Source organism: Eleutherodactylus coqui, chromosome 7, assembly GCF_035609145.1.
Source record: "Eleutherodactylus coqui strain aEleCoq1 chromosome 7, aEleCoq1.hap1, whole genome shotgun sequence".
Taxonomy (NCBI): domain Eukaryota; kingdom Metazoa; phylum Chordata; class Amphibia; order Anura; family Eleutherodactylidae; genus Eleutherodactylus; species Eleutherodactylus coqui.
Genome location: NC_089843.1, coordinates 55,006,154 through 55,026,469, shown reverse-complemented (window position 1 = coordinate 55,026,469; position 20,316 = coordinate 55,006,154). Strand labels below are relative to the sequence as shown.

At 43.5% G+C, this 20,316-nt stretch overlaps 1 protein-coding gene across 1 annotated transcript in view; it reads right to left on the bottom strand.

Annotated features, from left to right (window-relative positions):
- The window catches only part of NAT8L (N-acetyltransferase 8 like), a 57,898-nt gene extending 48,881 nt beyond the window's left edge, over positions 1 to 9,017 (bottom strand). The window contains exon 1 of the mRNA XM_066574613.1: positions 8,663 to 9,017. Coding sequence (XP_066430710.1) covers positions 8,663 to 9,017 — 355 coding nt within the window. The remainder of the gene's footprint in view (positions 1 to 8,662) is intronic.
- Positions 9,018 to 20,316: the final 11,299 nt, after the last annotated feature.

The window sequence follows — 20,316 nt, the reverse complement described above, 5'->3', positions numbered from 1 at the left end:
TGCAGAAGGTTGATCTGCAGTCCTAACTTAGAGGGTTACCCAGATATAGTTCCAAAAAATTAATGACAAATTCAGCTCTGCTAAATCATTAACAGTTAATGGACCCTAATGTATGTCAATGTTTTTAACATGCTTGTTTCTTTAGTCAAGTTGTAATTAAACATGGCAGTTGACATCTAATTGGTTGGTCTGAGTCACAAGACCATTTTGTCAATTTTCACAAAATTTCTTTGCAGATCCAGTCAATAATTGTTTTTATCCCAGGAATCTCAAGTTTCTTAGTGACACAAGACAGGTGAACTCAACAATATGGGCAGGAAGGGCAGCAGATCGAATGTGTATGGGGTTTGTCTACACCGGTGGCTGAGATCATAGAAAGGAGTGGGCAGGTTGGATTTAAATATGTCAGCCACAGAAGATAGGCAACTGCCACAGAGGTGTAGCAGCTTTTGTGCCTTTCTCCATTGAAATAAACATGTATGCTTTGGGGGAAGTAGAGAGAGGAGTTCTTGGAGCTAAAGTTCATAATGGATAAAAGGTTATCAACATATCTATGGCCACCTAAGGGAAGGTTGACCATCAGCTGCACAGAGCATCAATAGCTATACTGGATGATGGCCCATCGCCCTAATTCCCCACTAGTATTGAGCAAATCAAAGCAGTTGAACAGTTGCTAAAAGTTCTGTGTGAACCTAACCCTTGGGTGGTTTGTCTCTTGCAAATCCACTAAGAGAAAAAGGAAAAAGAAGAAGGAAAAAGGAACAGAAGAAGCCAGAAAAAAGGAAAAAAAGATGAAAAAGAAGAAGGAAAAAGGAAAAAAAAAGGAAACTTTTTTTCCTTTTTCTCTTTTCCTTTTCATCATTGCCACTGCCTTAAAACCAGCTCAAAAATACTTAGATGCACCACTGTAAGAGTGCTATACCGGACTTTTATGGCTCTTAGACATGTTACACACCAGTTTTAGGGGTATTGGTGACGTTCCGTTTGAACTAATCCAAACTGAACATATTGACGAAATTCAGCAAATTGGCTAAACTGAACTTTTCAAAAATTCGCTTATCAATATTCCCCAACTGCATGATGAGCACCACAAGGTAGTCCAGCTTGAGAGGATATTAGAAAAGTGACAACTGCTCAGTAGCTGGCAATGGACATCAGATGGGAACCCACCACTGGATCTATGAATATTTGACATGCCAACAAAATGAAAATACCACCTCATGAAAGAACAAAATGGTAGTCTATGATGTTGTCCAATCATCCACATTGGGGTCCTTGGAACTCTACATATGGTGGATCAGGTGTTCAAAAATTTATTTTTTAGTTAGTTTCTGCAATGAATAGATGCAATCAAAAATAAAACAAACTGTCAACAGACTAAGTCACAATCATCTGCCCATGGCCAGCTTATTTTGGTGTTCATAGTGGTTGTCACTTTACTTCCTCAACAAAATTGGAGAATGTTGGAAGCCTGAATGGAAGACCAAGTGTGACTGTACTACATACATAACTTGGATCTATACTTTCTCCAAACCGTTGACTCGATCAACATAGTAGTCATTAATAGAGATGAGCGAGTATACTCTAGTCATCTCTAGTCATTAATAATTACCATGTTACTTGATGTTGAATGTATTCTAGACCATTTAAATCAAAAAAGATCTTCAGTCTTCCTTAAAGGTGTTTACAGGATTAGAAAAACATAACTGCACACTTCCAAAGACAGTGCCACATCTATACACAGGTTGTGTCTACATTGCAAGTCAGCTCTATTGAAATGGGTCTGAGCTGCAGTACCGCACACAGCCTCTGAACAGGTCTGACACTGTACTGTTTTTGGAATAAAGCTGCCAGGTATATCTAATCCTCAACAACCTCTTTAAAGGAAGTCTGCCACCTTATATTTTGCCTTGTAACACTATATACTTTTAGATATGGGACATCCTGAGAAATGCAGTAGTTTCTTTATTTTGTTCCAATCTGGCTGCCATCTAGAGATATTGCCACAGAAATCATTTCCACACCATAAACTTATTATGCCTGTCTGATGGGTGGTCCACCCCTGCCAGCGGTCAATGCTCTCTCCCTTTCTATTTAACTAAAAATCTTCTTGCTGAGTGACGTCACCTTTAAAGCGCTTGCACAGCACTGAGCGATCACCGTGACTCCCTCTTGGTCTGAAATGATGTCACATACATGCAATGTCATCAGTGCGGCGCAAGCGGTTTAAATTGGTTACGCATGACCTCTCCAGAACTAGAGATGTCCCTCAGCAAGGAAGAGTTTTTTTAGTTCTAAAGGCATTGAGAGAACCCAGACAGCTGACAGAGGTGGACCGCCCATCGGACAGTCCACAGCTAATGAGTATACGGCACATGAAGAACTTCTGGGGTGATACGGGATCCAGAGTGGAACAAAATAAAGTTACTGCTGGAGTTCTCCTGTTGTCGTACATGTAAAAGAATATTGCGCTACAAGGCAAAAAAATCAGGTAACAAACTTCTTTTAACTATATCCGTTATGTCTTAAAGGAACCCGCTGATAAAGGCTCAGTGTTTGTTATATACAAAAAACACAAGATAAATGAAAGAAATCTGCGAGACACTTTATCCCGATTTCCGAACACCATCTAACCTAGTTTTTGTCTTGAAGATCTGACAGGTCAACCTACTTTCCTCGAGAGTTCAAAGTGAGTGCTGTTGTCAGACATGGCCTTCTGTCACTTCAGCTTGGTAGAACATATTGCAGAACAGATTCTGCTACTTTTTATCTGACAGTTCTATAGCGCTTCCTGCACTGCCGCAAAATGTTACTGAAACAGAGCAGGGAATGTATGAGAAGTGGTCACAAGAAAGCAAGGGAGAATAGACTTGGTTCCCTATGGGTAATAGTGCCACCTCCTCTGTAGGTAGGGACAGGTTTCATCATATCATCCTATGCTGCCCTCTAAAATATTGTAAAGGATATATACCATTTATTATAACAATTGTGGCTATTGGATGAGTAAGGTTGAAATACCAATTGCTCTATGATCACCGTTTATAGACCAGTATCTACATGTGCCCTCATTGTATTGCATCAAAAGACTTCCATTGATCTAGTGAACCAGGTAGATCTGTATCCCTGGGCAAGTGGACTGATAGCTGCGCCTCTGGAGACACTCTCCATTGTAGTCTATCGGATTTATGGATACAGCTGTATCTGCCATAGACCTTAATGGAGAATGACTAAGCATGCATGGTAACTTTGTGGAATTAGTATGCTATAGTACAGCTTTAATGGGGGTCTCCAAGGTGAAAACATTGAAACTTATCCTTACATATATCGATAGTGTTTGACTGGTGGGGCTCAGACTCCCAGCTTTATGGCTGTGATTGGTTCTGCAACTCAGTCCTATTCAGTCTTGCCTTGGACCTCAACCAATCACACATTGATGGCCAGTAATTAGGATAGGCCAGTTATAACTTAGTCGTGCAAATCCTCTTTAATAGAAACATAGCTTTAAAGAGGTATTACTATCTGAGCTTCTATGGCATATCCACAGGGTATGTCATAAAAGTCTGAATGGTGTGGGTCCCATCTCTGGGACATGAACCTATGTCGAATACTGGCTCCCATTACTTCTGGCATGGCTGCATGTAGTGGCCTGGGATGCTCAGAAATGACACATGCAACGAAGACGTGAATGTGAGCTACACTGTTATCATAGCTCCTGAATTACAATAGCAGCATAGCTTGCTGTGCTACACTATTTCCTTAGCTTGCTTTCTATGGAAGTATCAAAAACAGCCATGCTCAACTGTTTCCATACTCCTGGCCACTTTGTCCATAGAGCTATTCCCATTGTGGCCATGTTTGGCCAAACTGGGAATAACCCTATAAAGGGCTCTTATGGTCTGACACTAATAAGGCTGAAATAACAAAGAACATGTACCAACAATATGAATCAGGTTAAAGCGACCTTCTGGGCCTGGACAATCTAAGATGGCTGCACCGCCTCTATGACTACCTGATACACTGAGCATAGCATGCATTGGTAGTCTAAGACAGTGTTCCCCAACTCCAGTCCTCAGGGACCGCTAACAGGTCATGTTTTCAGGATTTCCTCAGTATTGAACAGTTGATGTGATTATGGTCAGTGCCTCAGACATTGCCACAGGTGTTTTTACCATAGGAAATCCTGAAAACATGACCTGTTGGTGGTCCCTGAGGACTGGAGTTGGGGACCCCTGGTCTAAGACACTACACGCTGCTCTGACTGCTCAGCACTGCTAATGTGGACAGCACTGGTCAATCAAAGCAGGTGTAGTGTCTTAGATGAATGATGCATATGAATGCAGAGTGTGTATCAGGTAGTCAGAAGCTTGTGCGGCCATGCTTGTTTGTCCAGGCCCTGAGGATTACTTTAAATTCAGTTCCCTGAGAGCTCATAGACCACATCATGATGAACTTTGCTATATGGACAGGATGCATCTGAGGGGGTAATGGTTCTCATTGAAGAGACACATGGAGATTGATTTTTAGACAATGCTCTATGGGAAATAAGCATGCAAATTAGCTCATAGCAGCCGAATAAAAAAATTCCTCCAAAAGTTGTTCTTCTGTGCCAACATGAGCTAATGTACAGATAGGATACATTCATAGTCTTCAGTCTGAACATCAGCCTTATCCTGGGTATAGAGACCGTCCATATAAAATGTAGTTTAAAAGCCTGATCCAGTGCTATATCTCAATACTCCTGTCCTATATAACAGTAGCGTACTTGAATAGAAAGGTGTGGATGCACTACATGGTGGTATCGTGCATGGGCCCCTGGGGGCCCCAGAACATGGATATCAATGTTGTATTGTGCCCCTGTAAGAGATAGCGACTAAAATACAAGTGAAAGTTGAAAAGTGGCATGTGAGAAGCAGAAATCCGCTTTCTGCATCTCTCTAAAACCTGTGAGACTGTTGCTATGACTGAAGTAAGGACTAGATACATGCATGGAGCCATTCAACTGTGCAGTCCAAGGCTGGCGCTACAATTGCCGCACTGTGTTAGCGATCGGTGAAGCGCCAATTCAGTGTAGATGCAATGCAAATTACTAGTAAGAGCTCAATCAATCAGAAGACAATGCAAATTACTAGTAAGAGCTCAACCAATCAGAAGACAATGCAAATTACTAGTAAGAGCATGACCAATCAGAAGACAATGCAAATTACTAGTAAGAGCATGACCAATCAGAACACAATGCAAATTTCAGTGTGAATGTGTAGGTTTGGATTTGGCGCGATCGCCACGTTGGACGTGTGTTCATTCCAGAGACTCAATGTAGATCAGTACTTGAATCTCCTGCAGATGACGGTGGATGACTTCCTGGATGATCGGCCTCTATCATAGCAGGAGGCCACTCCGAGTTCAATTTCCTTACTTCAGTCATAGCAGCGGTCCCACGGAACTAGGCATCTCACAGCGCACAAATCTCATGGAGGTGGCCTTATAGGGGCAACAACATCAAATTTACATCCATGTTGCGGGCCCCCAAGAGGCCCATGAACCATACTATTGTGTAGCTCATCCATGCCTTTCTATTGTTATTTCAATAAAGCACACCATTATTGAGATACAGCGCTGGATCCGGCTTTTTGACTACATCCTGCATAAAAAAATGCGCACCCTGTGTGGCAACACAGGTCTGTATTAGAGAAGCCATGTGTTCCCTCCATGAGACACTATAATTTTCCCTAAAAGCAATACTGTATAATATGGCTTACGACTAATCCGTACAAAATCAGAGGTACAGTACGAGTCTAAAGCAGTCTATTGGCATCTTACGTAAAACATACATCCATAATACCACCATGTATAGGCCCTTAAATGGGTTGTCCGAATTAAGGATACCCCTATCACCGGGTCCTCCATGCCTTAAAATAAAAATTCAGCAGTTACTTACCTCTCCCTGCTCTCCCTGCTCCCCATTTCATCCTCCACCACCGGTTCCAGTCTCCACTATGACATCATTTGCTGAGTCCATCTACAAACAAGCTGCAGCAGTCAATGACAGCATGCAGCGATCATGGCTGAGTACTGTCATTGGCTGCTACAGCAGGTTTACAGGATGTCACCGCTGCCTGTAAACAGACAGCTGACACTGGAGCTGGTGAGAGGGGGTGAGCGGGAAGAGGTGAGAAAACACTGATTTTATTATTTTAAGGCATGAGGGACCCGGTGACAGGGGTGTCCATAACTGCTGATCTTCTCAAGAAAGACATATAAAGTAGTGCTAAAAAGTAAATGCACAAATAAATCTGGTCTGCTCTATACCATTACAGGAGGGGTAGGCAAATGACTTTTTTTGGCGAGGATGGGGGTGGGGGTGGGGGATGGATGTAATAGAAATGTCAGCAACTTTAATCAGTATCACTCAATACACAATATCTGGAGCACATGCTTAAAATAGCAAATACAGGACCTATTCATTACAGAAAGAAGTACGTGTAAGCGCATTGGTTGCTTCCCGGGTCAAGGGAGTGATAGAAAATCTGCATGCCATCTATAAAGTTACATTCTAATCAGGGCAGATAAGTAAATTGTGTACCCTACAGATGTAGCAGAGCTATATCTGTCATATCTATATTTCTGTTCTGCACTGATAATTCATCCCTATGCAAAAGCAAAGAAAACACATTGTAATATCACAACACATGGTGCCCCAATGACAAACCCAGCTCTGCTATATCTGTATGTATTTTATTGATGGAATAACACGTGTTATATCTGCGCAGGTGCCTAGGAGACCATTATAATACATCTGCATTGTAATAGAGCACCAGGGTGGGGAGAAGGGGACAGGCTCAGCCAGACTTGGCGTCTCATTGGCCTACATAACAGTCTGTATCTAGGTAACTGTTTCACAAGAGGGGTTTGTAGATAAGACCCATCATGTTTCTTGCACTTTTTCCCTGCACTGGCAGTAAAGTGACCCATCTTTGTCATCCTTGGTTGTCTGCATGCTGCAGCCTTACAGGACCCACCGCAACGCCCGCACTGCAAGGTGTCTTCGAGCCACAGTGCAGATCATGCAAAAACAATTAATTTCCTTTTCTCCCATAGGCCATGAATGCCTGATATCTAACAGGAGCAGCATTACAAATCAATGACTGATCTGCAGCACTGTTCCAAGGTATATGCATGCAATGAAGTCACCATGACAGCCAGAAACTTCCAAGCCACCCCCTCCCCTCACCTTGGCACCACCTATCTGCAATTCTTCTGGAATCATGCAAAGACTGATGTATCTCAAACATCATTGCATTTGAATATAAGTAAGTGCCCATCACACATGCTATTGAAAGGCTGCACAGGGGGTCTCTGAAACCCCTCCTAGCTATCAGTGAGATCATATGATAGGCAATACCATCAGCATCACAACCTAGGGGCATGCTTAAAGTGTCACTTCTATGCAGTGTTGCATACGACAATACGTCACTGGTCAGATATCGCAGATCTGAATTAGCTTTAATAAACGTCTCACCATATTGATGCACAAACCAATGCAAAAGTTATCCAGCATAGAAACTGGGTAACTAACTGTGCTTAAATACTCTGAAGCATTACAAAGCAGAACCTGTTCCAGATCCCACATTATGCACCAGCAGGTGTAGCGATACTTTTTGTTTCAAGTTCACCAGTGAACCATGACTGCTATATATAAGGGAAACTTTCCAAATGACCCTATGGAACGCTTCATCCGTTGCAGCACTCATTATGGTTGAGTCAAAACTGGATGGAACTGGTTTATACCCACTCCTCCAAGGCATATTGCTATCCTTCTTTGTACAGTAAGTATATGGGTTATATTAGACCCGTATATACAGTATGCCCCCTCCTCACTCCTCATCTCCATTCAGAGCAGTGCAAGCTGTCATGTTACAGCCCGGTTCTAGTCATCCGCTTCGGGACCTTTCACACGTGCAAAGACGCAGCTTTAATCTGCTGCTGCAAATGTTTGCTCCATAACTCACAGGTATATATGAAGATATAGGGTGCAAAATATTCTGCATGTTTAGGAGTGTCTTGCAGAAATCTTCTGTACATATTGTGGAATATTCAGCAGCAAAATCTGCACTGCTAACATGTGGATTGTGATGCAGAATTGGAAATTGCAGAAATCTACTGGCGATTCCGCATCAAAATCAGCATTTAGACGTGTAGATTTTGGTGCGGAATTCCAGGACGGCATATTCTGCAACGTTGTTGTGAAATATCCCATCCCGTGTAAAATTTCCATTTGGCTTCTATGAAAAGATGCTGCATTTCACAACTGAGCAAAAGTTATACATCGAGGCCTCAGATCAATGGGCATCATGTAGATAGCAATAGGGGCATCCTGTGACAATGGGCAGCATGAGACACCGGCCCATCTATACCAAGACAGGCAGGCAAGGATCCCTAATCACAGCCATGTAACAATGTATCAGTATAAGTAAAACAATAAATACACTGTGCAAAACAGTAAATACAATTTATCAGTATGAGCAAAACAGCAAATACAATGTATCAACTTCTCAACATCTGCAATGTCACATCTCCAGGAGGCCTGCACTGCAGTTATCATGGGATGAATGAATGGGGCGCTAATAAGTAATGCAGTAGTAATAATAACCACCCCTCTACTTACATGTGAGCAGGGCATAGATGCATTGGAGCAGTGGCTGGTATTTTAACCCTCTAAATGCTGAGCTGGGAATCCTTTCTTTAATCCCTTCATAAAATATTCTCCTTGCAGTCTCCTGATCTGAGGGTTGAAATTCACGAATACAAAGCTGCTGCTCCTTTATGCCCTCTTCAGCAGCACCCCCAGAGCTGGTGGTCGTATTGGAGGTGGGGGGCACCAGTGGAGAGGTGCTGGGCAATGGGGGCCACATCTGAGATGATGAGACAATCAGAGGGTCTTTCTGGGGTCCTGCTATGGAGCTGTGATCATCTGCCAGGATTCCTGTCTCACAAACCATTTTTGGAGGAATAAAATGCATGCAAATAGCCAGAGGAGAAGAAGAAGGGTGCAGAGAGAGAGGGGTGCAGGATGGAGGAGATGCTGTCCAGGCACTGGGGATGCTGTGGACTCTGCAGCAGGGAAGCAGGAAAGAATGTGCTCTGCATTTTACACAAGTATTTATATTGCAGCAAAGCCGGTACACTCTGCAGCATGGGCGCCTCCCGGGTCCTATAGCCGGCCACATCAGCTCCATGTGATGATAGCTGGGTGGGGTAATAGAATAATCTCCCTCCCACCTATCCTGTCACTGTCTTCATTGCCTGTGCTGGTGTGTTTGCAGGTTGTCATGCTCTCTGATGTGCAGGACACCCCAGGGAATCACTGAGGAGCTGCATGTGTGCCAGCTGATGAAATACTGCTAGCCCATTCACCCTGCTGTATAATGCACCATACTTGCCAACCCTCCTGCAATGAATTGACATCACATAGTTTCCAATAAGAGTATGGCAAGCAACCTGGAATTGTTCTTCTTGTGACAGTGGTTATACCTTCTGTATAGATTAGGCTATGTTTCCATCTTTTTTTCCTTCATTTTTCTTTTCTGTGATAGGAACAAAAAATGTGAAAAAAAACTTGGCAGACCAGATCCATCAACGGACACCAACGGTACTTGACAGAACCCATTGACTATAATGGGTTCCGTCGGGTTTCTGTCATGGGGCCTGTCATTTCACCAAGAAAAATAGTGCCGCATGCAAAGTTTTTCTTGCATTTATGATGGAAACCATGGACACTAGAGATGAGCGAGCGTACTCGTTTCGGGTGTTTTTGCACTCGAGCACCGCTTTTTCCGAGTAACTGACTACTCGGACGAAAAGATTCGGGGGGCGCCGGGGGGCGGGGGCGGCATGGTGGAGCGGGGGATAGCAGTGGGGAACAGGGGGGAGCTCTCTCTCCCCCCACACTCCCCCACTCCCCTCTGCAACCCCCCGCTCACCCCCGGCGCCCCCCGAATCTTTTCGTCCGAGTAGTCAGTTACTCGGAAAAAGCGGTGCTCGAGTGCAAAAACACCCGAAAAGAGTACGTTCGCTCATCTCTAATGGACACCCTAATGCACTTTATAGCACCTTGTCCCCTTAAGCAGACAAATCAGAGTTTTATTCCAGTCTTCAGAATCTTGCTTGTATTTACTCTTGGTTCTTCGGCCGTATTTATGTTGTGAGTTTGGTTCTGGTGCTGTATCTATATACTGAGGTTGGTCCATGCTGTATTTATGTCAGGAGATTGATTCTGCTATTGTATCTACTGTATGTATTGAGGTTGGTTTGTACTGTATTTATGATATGATTCTAGTACTGTATTTATGTTTCGAGTTTGGTTGTAGTGCTGTATCTATATACTATGGTTGGTTCATGCTGTATTTATGTTATGAACTTGGTTCTAGCATTATATCTATGTACTGGGATTGGTTTATAATTAGAGATGAGTGAGTATACTCGCTAAAGGCAATTGCTCGAGCGAGCATTGCCTTTAGCGAGTACTGCCTTTAGCGAGTACCTGCCCGCTCGAGACTGAAGGTTCGGGTGCCGGCGCGGGGGAGCCGTGAGTAGCGGCTGTTAGCAGGGGGGAGCGGGGGGGGGGGGGGAGAGAGAGATCTCCCCTCCGTTCCTCCCCGCTCTCCCCCACAGCTACCTGCCCGCCGCCGGCACCTGAACCTTCAGTCTCGAGCGGGCAGGTACTCGCTAAAGTCAATGCTCGCTTGAGCAATTGCCTTTAGTGAGTATACTCGCTCATCTCTAATTATAATTTATTTTTTATATGAGCTTGGTTCTGGTACTGTATTTATGTTTCAAGTGTAGTTCTGGTGATGTATTATGAGTTTGGTTCCAGTACTGTATCTTATGAACATGGTTCTGGTGAACAGCTAGAACAGCATTTATTCAATGAGCTGTTCTAGTGTGGATATGCTGCTATCTAGATGCTTTCTGCACAAGCAAAATACAATTTGACTGCATATTATTGCAGTATATATATATATATATATATATATATATATGTGTGTGTGTGTGTGTGTTTTTTCTAATGATTGGGGGGGGGGGGGCGGCTCACAAACACAGGTTGCAATCTAACATAATGCTGATCCTAAAATCCTGAGATGCTGGTTTATGTATCCTGCAGGGCAAGGCTTATTCTGTATTAGTCATATAGCATTATGTATATGTACATGACAATCAAATATTTGTACATTTAATACGTAATTTAGAATGGGAACTACAAGTTCCAGCACAATAGATTTCCCATAAATTTGCAACATTGGTGCATTGGCCAAGCAATAAGTGGTACCAATGCCTGGAGCTAAGTATATTTCACTTACACTACCTTGTGACTGACATATGTACCAAGAATGTGCGCACAACGTTTATTAATTTGGTGCAATTTGATTTTGATTCTTACCAACCACATCCCTTCGTCATGGAATTTTTTGAAGCTGTTTTCAGAGTTAATAAATATTGTGCATGCCATGTACATCATTTGGTAAATTACAGTATGAACATAAATCTCTACATCAAACCTTTATGTTTCCATTGTCTAATAGCCAGATGCCTATCTTCCACGCACATTGCATATGAACATAATAAAACTCTGCTACATGTATGCTGCTACCAGGAAAGGTAAGGGTAAAGCTGTTATTACTATGTAAACCTCATTCTGAGTCTGTAAAGCTTGGAATGTCCTGTTATCTTAATGAGAATCTAGTAAAAGGAAAGGTACAGTTGTAATGAACTTACCTGTACTGTATATGGCCACCGGCATCTAAAGAACCTAGAAATATGTTATTTTTTTCTGCTTTAACTTTAAAGTGAACTTCCATCTTTTCTCAGTTTGTCATTTTGAGGTCCTGGTTTCTGTGCTGAGTAATTTTACATTATATCTATAGCACTTAGAGCTTTGTTTTTTTTTGATACAAAGTTGCAAATTAACATAGGGGTAAATCTGTCTGCAGCCACTAGGGGGAGAGTACTGTACATGGTCTTATTACTGAGATCAGTGCATAGCAGTACATTGTAAGCTACCGAGCCCCCTCTTGTGTTAGCTGCAGGCAGCCAATATTTTGGCATTTATTTCTATTTGGGGCTCAGTAAGTCACGAGGATAGTCTGCAATATTCTTGGGGTCTGGTTGCTCAGTTTAATGAAACCCCCCCAAAAAATGCAGCGTTAAAAAAACGCAAGTGGGTAGGAGCCCTTATGGTTGCCTTCAAAAGACTGTTTATAAGGGCTCATTCACAAAGGTGCATTTGCGGTGTTATGTGTGTATTTTTTACATGCAGGATATGGACAGCTGAATCTTCATTGATTTGCAATGGGGAATTCAGACCTGAGGTTTTCACATGGGAATTTTACAGATCGCAGCATGTCCTCTTTATGTTCATATTAAGGACCGAAATTGTCCTTTTAGGGCTCCTGTGCACGAGCGTATTCTTGCGAGAAGATAACATGATTGCGCTCTGAATGGAGCATGATCACGTGCTTTTGCACATGGCCTGGCGCATTTTAACTGTATATTTTTGTGCATGGCTGGGCTACATTGTGGAAAAGATCATGATGGTGGAATCAGGCAAACATATAGTTGCATGCTAATGCATTGAGCTGTATTATGTAACGTGGGCCTGACAAACCATGCCATGTTCAGTCAGATGCCATAATACAGAACAGCACATATGGGCCAGTACAAAACTGTAGGGACTCTGGTTGGTTACAGGCCCTGTCTACTTTTTGTATGAGCTTTTAAAGGGGTTTTCTAGTTTATTTTTAATTAAAGGAGTTGTCCAGGGTTATAAGAATATGGCTGCTTTCTTCTAAAAACAGCGGCCCACCTATTAACAGGTTGCATGTGGTATTACAGCTCGGCCCCATTTACTACAATAAAGCTGAGCTACAATACCGGATACAACCAAAAATCTTTTAATCCTGGACAACCCTTTTAAATGTTAAACGCTGTGCAATGAAAACATCTGTGACTTACTAATATACAAACAGGGAGATTTATTAAAGGGGCCCTGCAACCATTTGTTATTTTTAATTTAAATGATTCAGCTGGCTGCAAAAACACAAAAAAGGCTTACAGACCTCACCTGATTCCCCACCGCCCCAGTTCCGACTGTACTCGGTCTTCCACGGCTCTCTACTTCTTGACGTCACCGACAACGGGACATGGGACCCCTGCAGACAGTCACTGGCTTGCTCATTTATGATCACCTTCTGACATTTTTCTGATTAGAAAATATGACGCTCAGCCAGAAAACTAGAATAAATACACTGATAAATCTGCTATTTTGTGATACAATTGCAAGACCTCTGCTTGCTACCAGTGAATGGAAAAATTCAGAGGCTGAAAACACATCCTGTTCTTTTCTAAATCACTCAGGTGTATGGCTTGTGACAGTGTATCGTCTATTTTTTAACAATCCCTGCAGCAATGTGAGCTGGATATAATAAAATTATATTTTTATACATTTGCAACCAGCATCTCAAAAACATCTTCAGAATCTGCAGTATTCTCAGTGTGGATACATCCAGGGTCGCCAGCCCCGTTTCTGCACAACTTATCCAAAAATCACAGGCAGATGACATATTTTAGGGACATATTCGAAAAATGAAATAGAGTGCCACATATTTATAGGTTGGATACTACTGATATGATCTCATTACCAGCCTTAACCTGGTACCTGGGAAATAATGATAACTACAGTCATAATAACTGACTTAAGTGCCTCAAAAAAAAAAATCACAGATATGTTTTTTTTTTCACGGACAATAGAAAAAAGTGCCCTATTATTTAGAACTGTCCAGGAATTTCTAGACAGTTGGCAAACCTGGGTACATCAAAATTCTTATTGTTGCCCTGAGCCATTCCCATTTTGATTACTGCAACTCACTAGTATTCAGTCTCCCCCTCTCTAATCTATGTTCAATGCAACAGTCGGGCTTGTCTTTTTGTCCAGCTGTAATGGGCGGGTGCTGTGTGCCCGGGGGCAGATCACGTGATGGCGTGGCAATGACAGATGGAGGTGGAGGCAGCACTTTTTACAAAAATAACTTTACTGAACATAAACTGTATTTTACAATGTGTTGCTCCATAGGAAGGGTACATGTACTTAAACATTGTGTCATAACACGTTATAACATCATGCATCCATAGTTTCTTAAAGGGACATTAACCAGACTTTGCTTACATTCTCCAGTGTAACCCGAAGCTGCGTACATCTCATCTTACCTACTTGCCTACTGCAGACTAACTACATTAGTGTATAATAGTCCATCAGAAAAATACACTCCCAATTCATACTCCACCCTGGCCAGGGATTTTACGTAGTCCCAGGGAACAAGTGCATTCACGAAGAGTCCATGGCACTGTCATCCATTTCAGCCCCAGGTCATCGTGGCTCGCTAATTAGGTGGCATTATCTTCTTCTGCCCCAGGGTCATCAGGGCTTGCTCATAGTTTCTGTTGGTCCTGGGGTCCCCTGCTCAGGCCCTCTCCTGGCAGCTCCCCAGCATGGAGAAACTGCCTGCTGCACTAGCCTGGAGTAGATCGCTACCACTTTAAGACTCCTTGCTTGTGGCTGCTATAGGCGCTCTGCTCCACACTGCCGCTCTCTGATATACAATTTATACTCATCACTCTTATCCATAAAGCTCTCCACAGTGCTGCACCGCTCTATATCTCCTCCCTCTTCTCTGTCAACCGCTCTACACATGTTCATTGATTCTGCTAATGAATTTACACTAAATTCCTGCTAACCTGAACCTCCCACTGCTCTCTTCAAGACTTTTCTCAAGCTGCACCAGTTCTGTGGAATGCGCTACCTTGGACAGTCAGGTTAATCCCCAACACTCACAGCTTTAAGTGTACCCTAAAAGCATATCTCTTTAGGGAGGTCTGTAATACTTCCTAATCCAATTCTTCTCCATTTACCCCTTTTCTGCATTCCCTCTCAGAACCTGACCCTCTTCGTCCCACTGTATCCCCCACACCCCATGCACTTCATACCTGTACATACAAAGATACCATCTCAAACAGCTTTATGTGTACTACCCTGTGTATATAAAATATAGCTGGACGATCAGACAGAACAAACATTTTTCCCTCTGGTGTCACCCATACTACCTCATAGATTGCCAGCTCTTGGGAGTAGGACTCTCACTCCTACTCTACAGATTGTTTGTTAGGGCTTCAACAGACGAACATGTTCGCGCACATGAAATTTACGCCCGCAGAACGTAATGAAGCGAACCCATTGATTTCAGTGGGTTTGTTTTCATGAGTGTGTTTCTCGTGTGCAAATCGTGTTACGCAGAAAGCTGCTGTAGAAATCTCAAAAGGCTAAAAAATTAAAGTGAAGGGTTTGACTCTGTGGACAACCCTTGTTCATGCGCAAATACGCTCCATTGCGGCAAGCGTATTTGAGCATACGTTCGTCTGTTGAAGCCCTAAGATTAATACTATATTGTTATGTCTAATTTTTTTCTGTTCCTGTTCCCTTTGATTTGCGAAGTTCTGCAGAATATGTTGGTGCTATATATTATTTTTGTCTATGGCGGCACCGTGCTGTACTCTCCTGATCCCTATACGCTGACTCGACACTCACTGCAGTATATACTCATGTTATAAGCCTGATATGCCTTTTATTTCCGGTACACCATAAATATGTATCAATGCATTTTCTGCATCTGCTGATATGGCGTGCTCAGCATCCTGCTCATAGCGTGTAATCCATTGTAGTATCGTAGCTTTGTTCTGGTCGGGATAGCAAGTAATAGAGTGCGCTGCCTGACAAACACCTCTCGCCGAGACCACACTTAGTCGGATGGCATCTATTTTTATGCCTTGTCTAGCAGTGAGACAGCCATTTATTAGCATTAGGTGTTGCTGTCGGCTGCACAGATGTCTCTACTTCACTACCGCCGCACAATGCGTGACTGCAGGGTAAGGACAGGAGCAGGAAAATGTGCGATACTGCAGCCCGGTGCAGCCTCAGAGTGGAAATATTACATACTACACACAGATATGCCTCTCATTCATGATCATGATACTAGACATGGAGCCTTAGCTAAGTTATGCTGGATGTATATAGAAGCCTTTCCAAGACCGTAGATGTAGTAGTAGTAGTAATTACCATACAGTTTCAAAAAAGTCTATAAACAATATGCATATTTTTGAAAATGTTTTCCTTTTGCTCTAAAATATAAACTGAAGTAGCCTTGTACATAGCCAAAATTAAAGTGGTATTTTGGGCATTTACCCCCTTACAGTACTGATTACCTATCCTCAGGATAGTCCATCAATAGTTGGGGATCTATCCTATCTATCGCATCTCTAGGAACTTCCAGTCCGTCCTCACTAAATAGTTTGCGGAGACCATTCAGTCCTCCCTATCCCCTATCTCTCTCCTCCCCTGCCCTAACCTGGCAGCCGAACACTACCACACCACCCTCAGTCGTGCCCTGGATGAAGCGGCACCGCCCGTGACTCGAGCCGTTAAATGCAGACCACGGCAACCTTGGCTCACGTCCCAAACAACAGGCCCCTGCGACAGACCTGACTGCTGGAGAACTAGCTGCCTATTTCAAAGAAAAAATCAACAACCTCTGAAAAAAAATCTCTGAAAACTGCATGGTTAGCCCCGATCCCAGTTTCCTCAGCCCTGCTTCCAGAATTTACTCACTTTCTACGTTAGAACCAATGACAGACGAAGAAGTCTCCAGGCTCCTTTCCGCTGCCCGTCCCACTACCTGCGCTAGCGACCCTCTCCCCTCTCACCTCCTCCGGTTCCTTTCCCCAGCTCTCATTACTCACTTCACCACAATCTGCAACCTCTCCCTAACCTCTGGCACTTTCCACTCCTCATTTAAACACTCCATCATATCCACTCTGCTTAAAAAAACAACCCTGGACCCGAATGATGCTGCCAACTACCGACCCGTCTCAAACCTCCCCTTCATCTCCAAATTACTGGAACGCCTGGTCTACTCCCACCTTACACGCTTTCTCTCTGACAACTCACTCCTCGACCCCCTCCAGTCTGGTTTCCGCTCTCTCCACTCGACCGAAACTGCCCTTACAAAATTAGCAAATGACCTGATGACTGCAAAGTCGAGAGGTGATTACTCCCTACTAATCCTCCTTGACCTGTCTGCTGCATTTGACACTGTCGACCATAACCTCCTTCTCACTATGCTCCACTCAATTGGTCTAAAGGACACTGCTCTCTCCTGGTTGTCTTCCTACTTCTCTGACTGCTCTTTCAGTGTCTCCTTTGCTGGTTCTATCTCCTCTCCACTCCCTCTCGCTGTTGGAGTACCCCAGGGCTCGGTCCTTGGTCCCCTTCTCTTCTCTATCTATACTGCCCCAATTGGACAAACCATCCACAAATTCGGTCTCCAATACCATCTCTACGCTGATGACACCCAACTATACACCTCCTCTAGAGAGAACTCTGGACCATTCCTCCAAAATATCACCGACTGTCTTTCTGCTGTCTCTAACACTATGTCCTCTCTTTTTCTCAAACTAAACCTCTCTAAAACTTACCTCCTTGTCTTTCCACCTTCTAACCAACCTCCCCTCAACATCTCCATTCCAGTGTCTGGCACCATCATAACCCCCAGACAGCATGCCCGCTGCCTTGGGGTCACACTGAACTCTGACTTTACCCCCCAAATCCAATCTCTGGTCCAAACATGCCACATGCACCTCTGAAATATTGCTAAAATACGGCCGTTTCTCACCATGGACACGCTAAAGACACTCATGGTCGCCCTCATCCACTCCCGGCTTGACTACTGCAACTCGCTACTCATCGGCCTCCCCCGCACTAGACTTGCTCCACTCCAAGCCATACTAAATGCGGCAGCTAGGCTCATCCATTGCAGAACTAAATTTAAACTTCTTTACCTCACCCACAAAGCTCTGCATGGTACCACGCCAGCATACATCGTCTTCCTCCTATCAGTACACCACCCAGCCCGCTCACTCCAATCCGCTAGCACACTCAGACTAAACACCCCTGTAATACGAACCTCACATGCTCGCCTACAGGACTTTACCAGAGCAGCACCCATCCTCTGGAACCCTCTACCCCAAGGCATCCGGACAATTCCCGATGTACGAAATTTCAGACGTGCTTTAAAAACGCACCTCTTCAGGGAAGCATACCAATTCTCCTGACCTCCCTATGCCGCCTCACCCCGTTTGCCTTCTAATAACTGATTTCCACATGAAATCCCCGATTGCCTGTGTTCCCCATGCCTCTCCCTCCTTGCACCTCCTCTGCCACCCCCAACCCATTTGTTTCAAACCGAATGTACCTCACATTGTAATTGTTGTATTGTTTTGTATTTATCCATGCCTGAAAGCGCTGCGGAATAAGTTGGCGCTATACAAATAAAAATTATTATTATCTACCATTCAGGACCCCTTGCGATCAGCTGATCTCAATTGCCATACTCACTGCAGCGCCGCATGTTGACAGCTCCATCCGCATTGGGGTACCGAGCAGTGGAACCCCGTCTATCAATTACTAATGACCTAGTCATCAATACTGCAAGGGGTTAACTACCCAGAAAAACCCTTCTGCTGTTTTGTGTATATAGCTCCCATGCAAATCCATGTTTCTCCAAGGTTACAGACTACAAACAAGTTCTATGTAGTCATTTCTTGAAGTTATATACTATTCTGCTACATCGGACGTCTCTTGTTGATAGTATGAAGACAGTAAAACTGGAGGCAGGGAAGAGTGTAATATAGTCTGTTAGCTCTGCATAGATACTGTATACCAAAAAAAGGGTAGGCAATAGAGATGAGCGAGCATACTCGGAAAAGCACTACTCGCTCGAGTAATTTGCTTTATCCGAGTATCGCTGTGCTCGTCCCTGAAGATTCGGGTGCCGCTGCGGCTGACAGGTGAGTCGCAGCGGGGAGCAGGGGAGAGCGGGCGGGAGAGAAAGAGAGAAAGATCTTACCTCCGTTCCTCCCCGCTCTCCCCTGCAGCTCCCCGCTCCGTGCCGGCACCCGAATCTTCCGGGACGAGCACAGCGATACTCGGATAAAGCAAATTACTCGAGCGAGTAGTGCTTTTCCGAGTACGCTCGCTCATCTCTAGTAGGCAATTTTAATCAAGAACATTTTTAGAGGTGCCCGAATCTTTACAGACGAGCGGGCAGGTACTCGCATAAGGCACTACTTGATCGAGTAGTTTGCCTTATCGAGTACACTAGCTCATCTCTAGTAGTGACCTTTCGTTTGCCAGACCTCTTACTGCCAGAGTTTTCTCCAGTTTCCAAGTGCCTTTTAATCTTATAAGAAACTGTACTGACTGCCACCTTGGCTTTCTTGCCAATTTCTCTGAAGAACAGACCTATAATTCTAAGGGTTATAATTATCTGTTTGTCTTCTTTGGTTAATTTCCCTTTTCTTGCCATTATATTAGCACTGTCTCTGTCCTGAAGAGCAGAACTGTCCGAATCCTCCCCTAGAGGGTGTAATGTGGTCTGTGCCAACATTGGTTATATAGAATCAGAGGGTTTGAAAGTAATCTACAAAAGTTGAGACACCTGTAGGAATAGTTTGCATCCAGTTTCAAACCATTACTTGCTTTCTGTACTTCAGAGCTGCTGTCCTTGATGTGTTCCCTGTTAAAAAGGATTTGCTTAAAATCATAAATTCAGACTATTGTTGCATTTCAGGTTAAAATGTCATAATATTTTTTGTTTTTAAGTTACTTTTCAACCTTTGAACCATTTCACATTATTTGCTGGACTTGAACTGTGTTAATGTTAAAAATTTACTTGAAAAATTAAGGTGCTCTAAAATCGGTAGTGTATATCCATATTATATTATCACTGGACTATATATTCTCCTGGTAGAACGGTCAAAGAGGTCACATGACTGGATTTTTTACTCTATCTCTGCTGCTGTGGATTGACAGGAACTGAGCTGACTGTTGATTGGCTGATGGGCTGGGTATAAAAGGCAGGTCCTGTTCCCGGGCTCTGATGTGACTCAGCAGCGGACCCCTGCCGATTAACTACTGATGACCTATCCTGAGGATAGGTCATCAATACTGCAAGGGGTTAAATGCCTGGATTACCCCTCTAAATTTTTAGAAGTTCTGTATTTTATAGAAAGGGTCCCAGCGGGAGACCCCTTTATAAGGTCTGAATCCCTCAATAGGTCATATAGACAGGTTGTCTTGATGACATAACCATTTCAATACTTCAGTTAACATCCTATACCACCGGATCAGAATAGACAAATTACAAAGATTGGTATTTC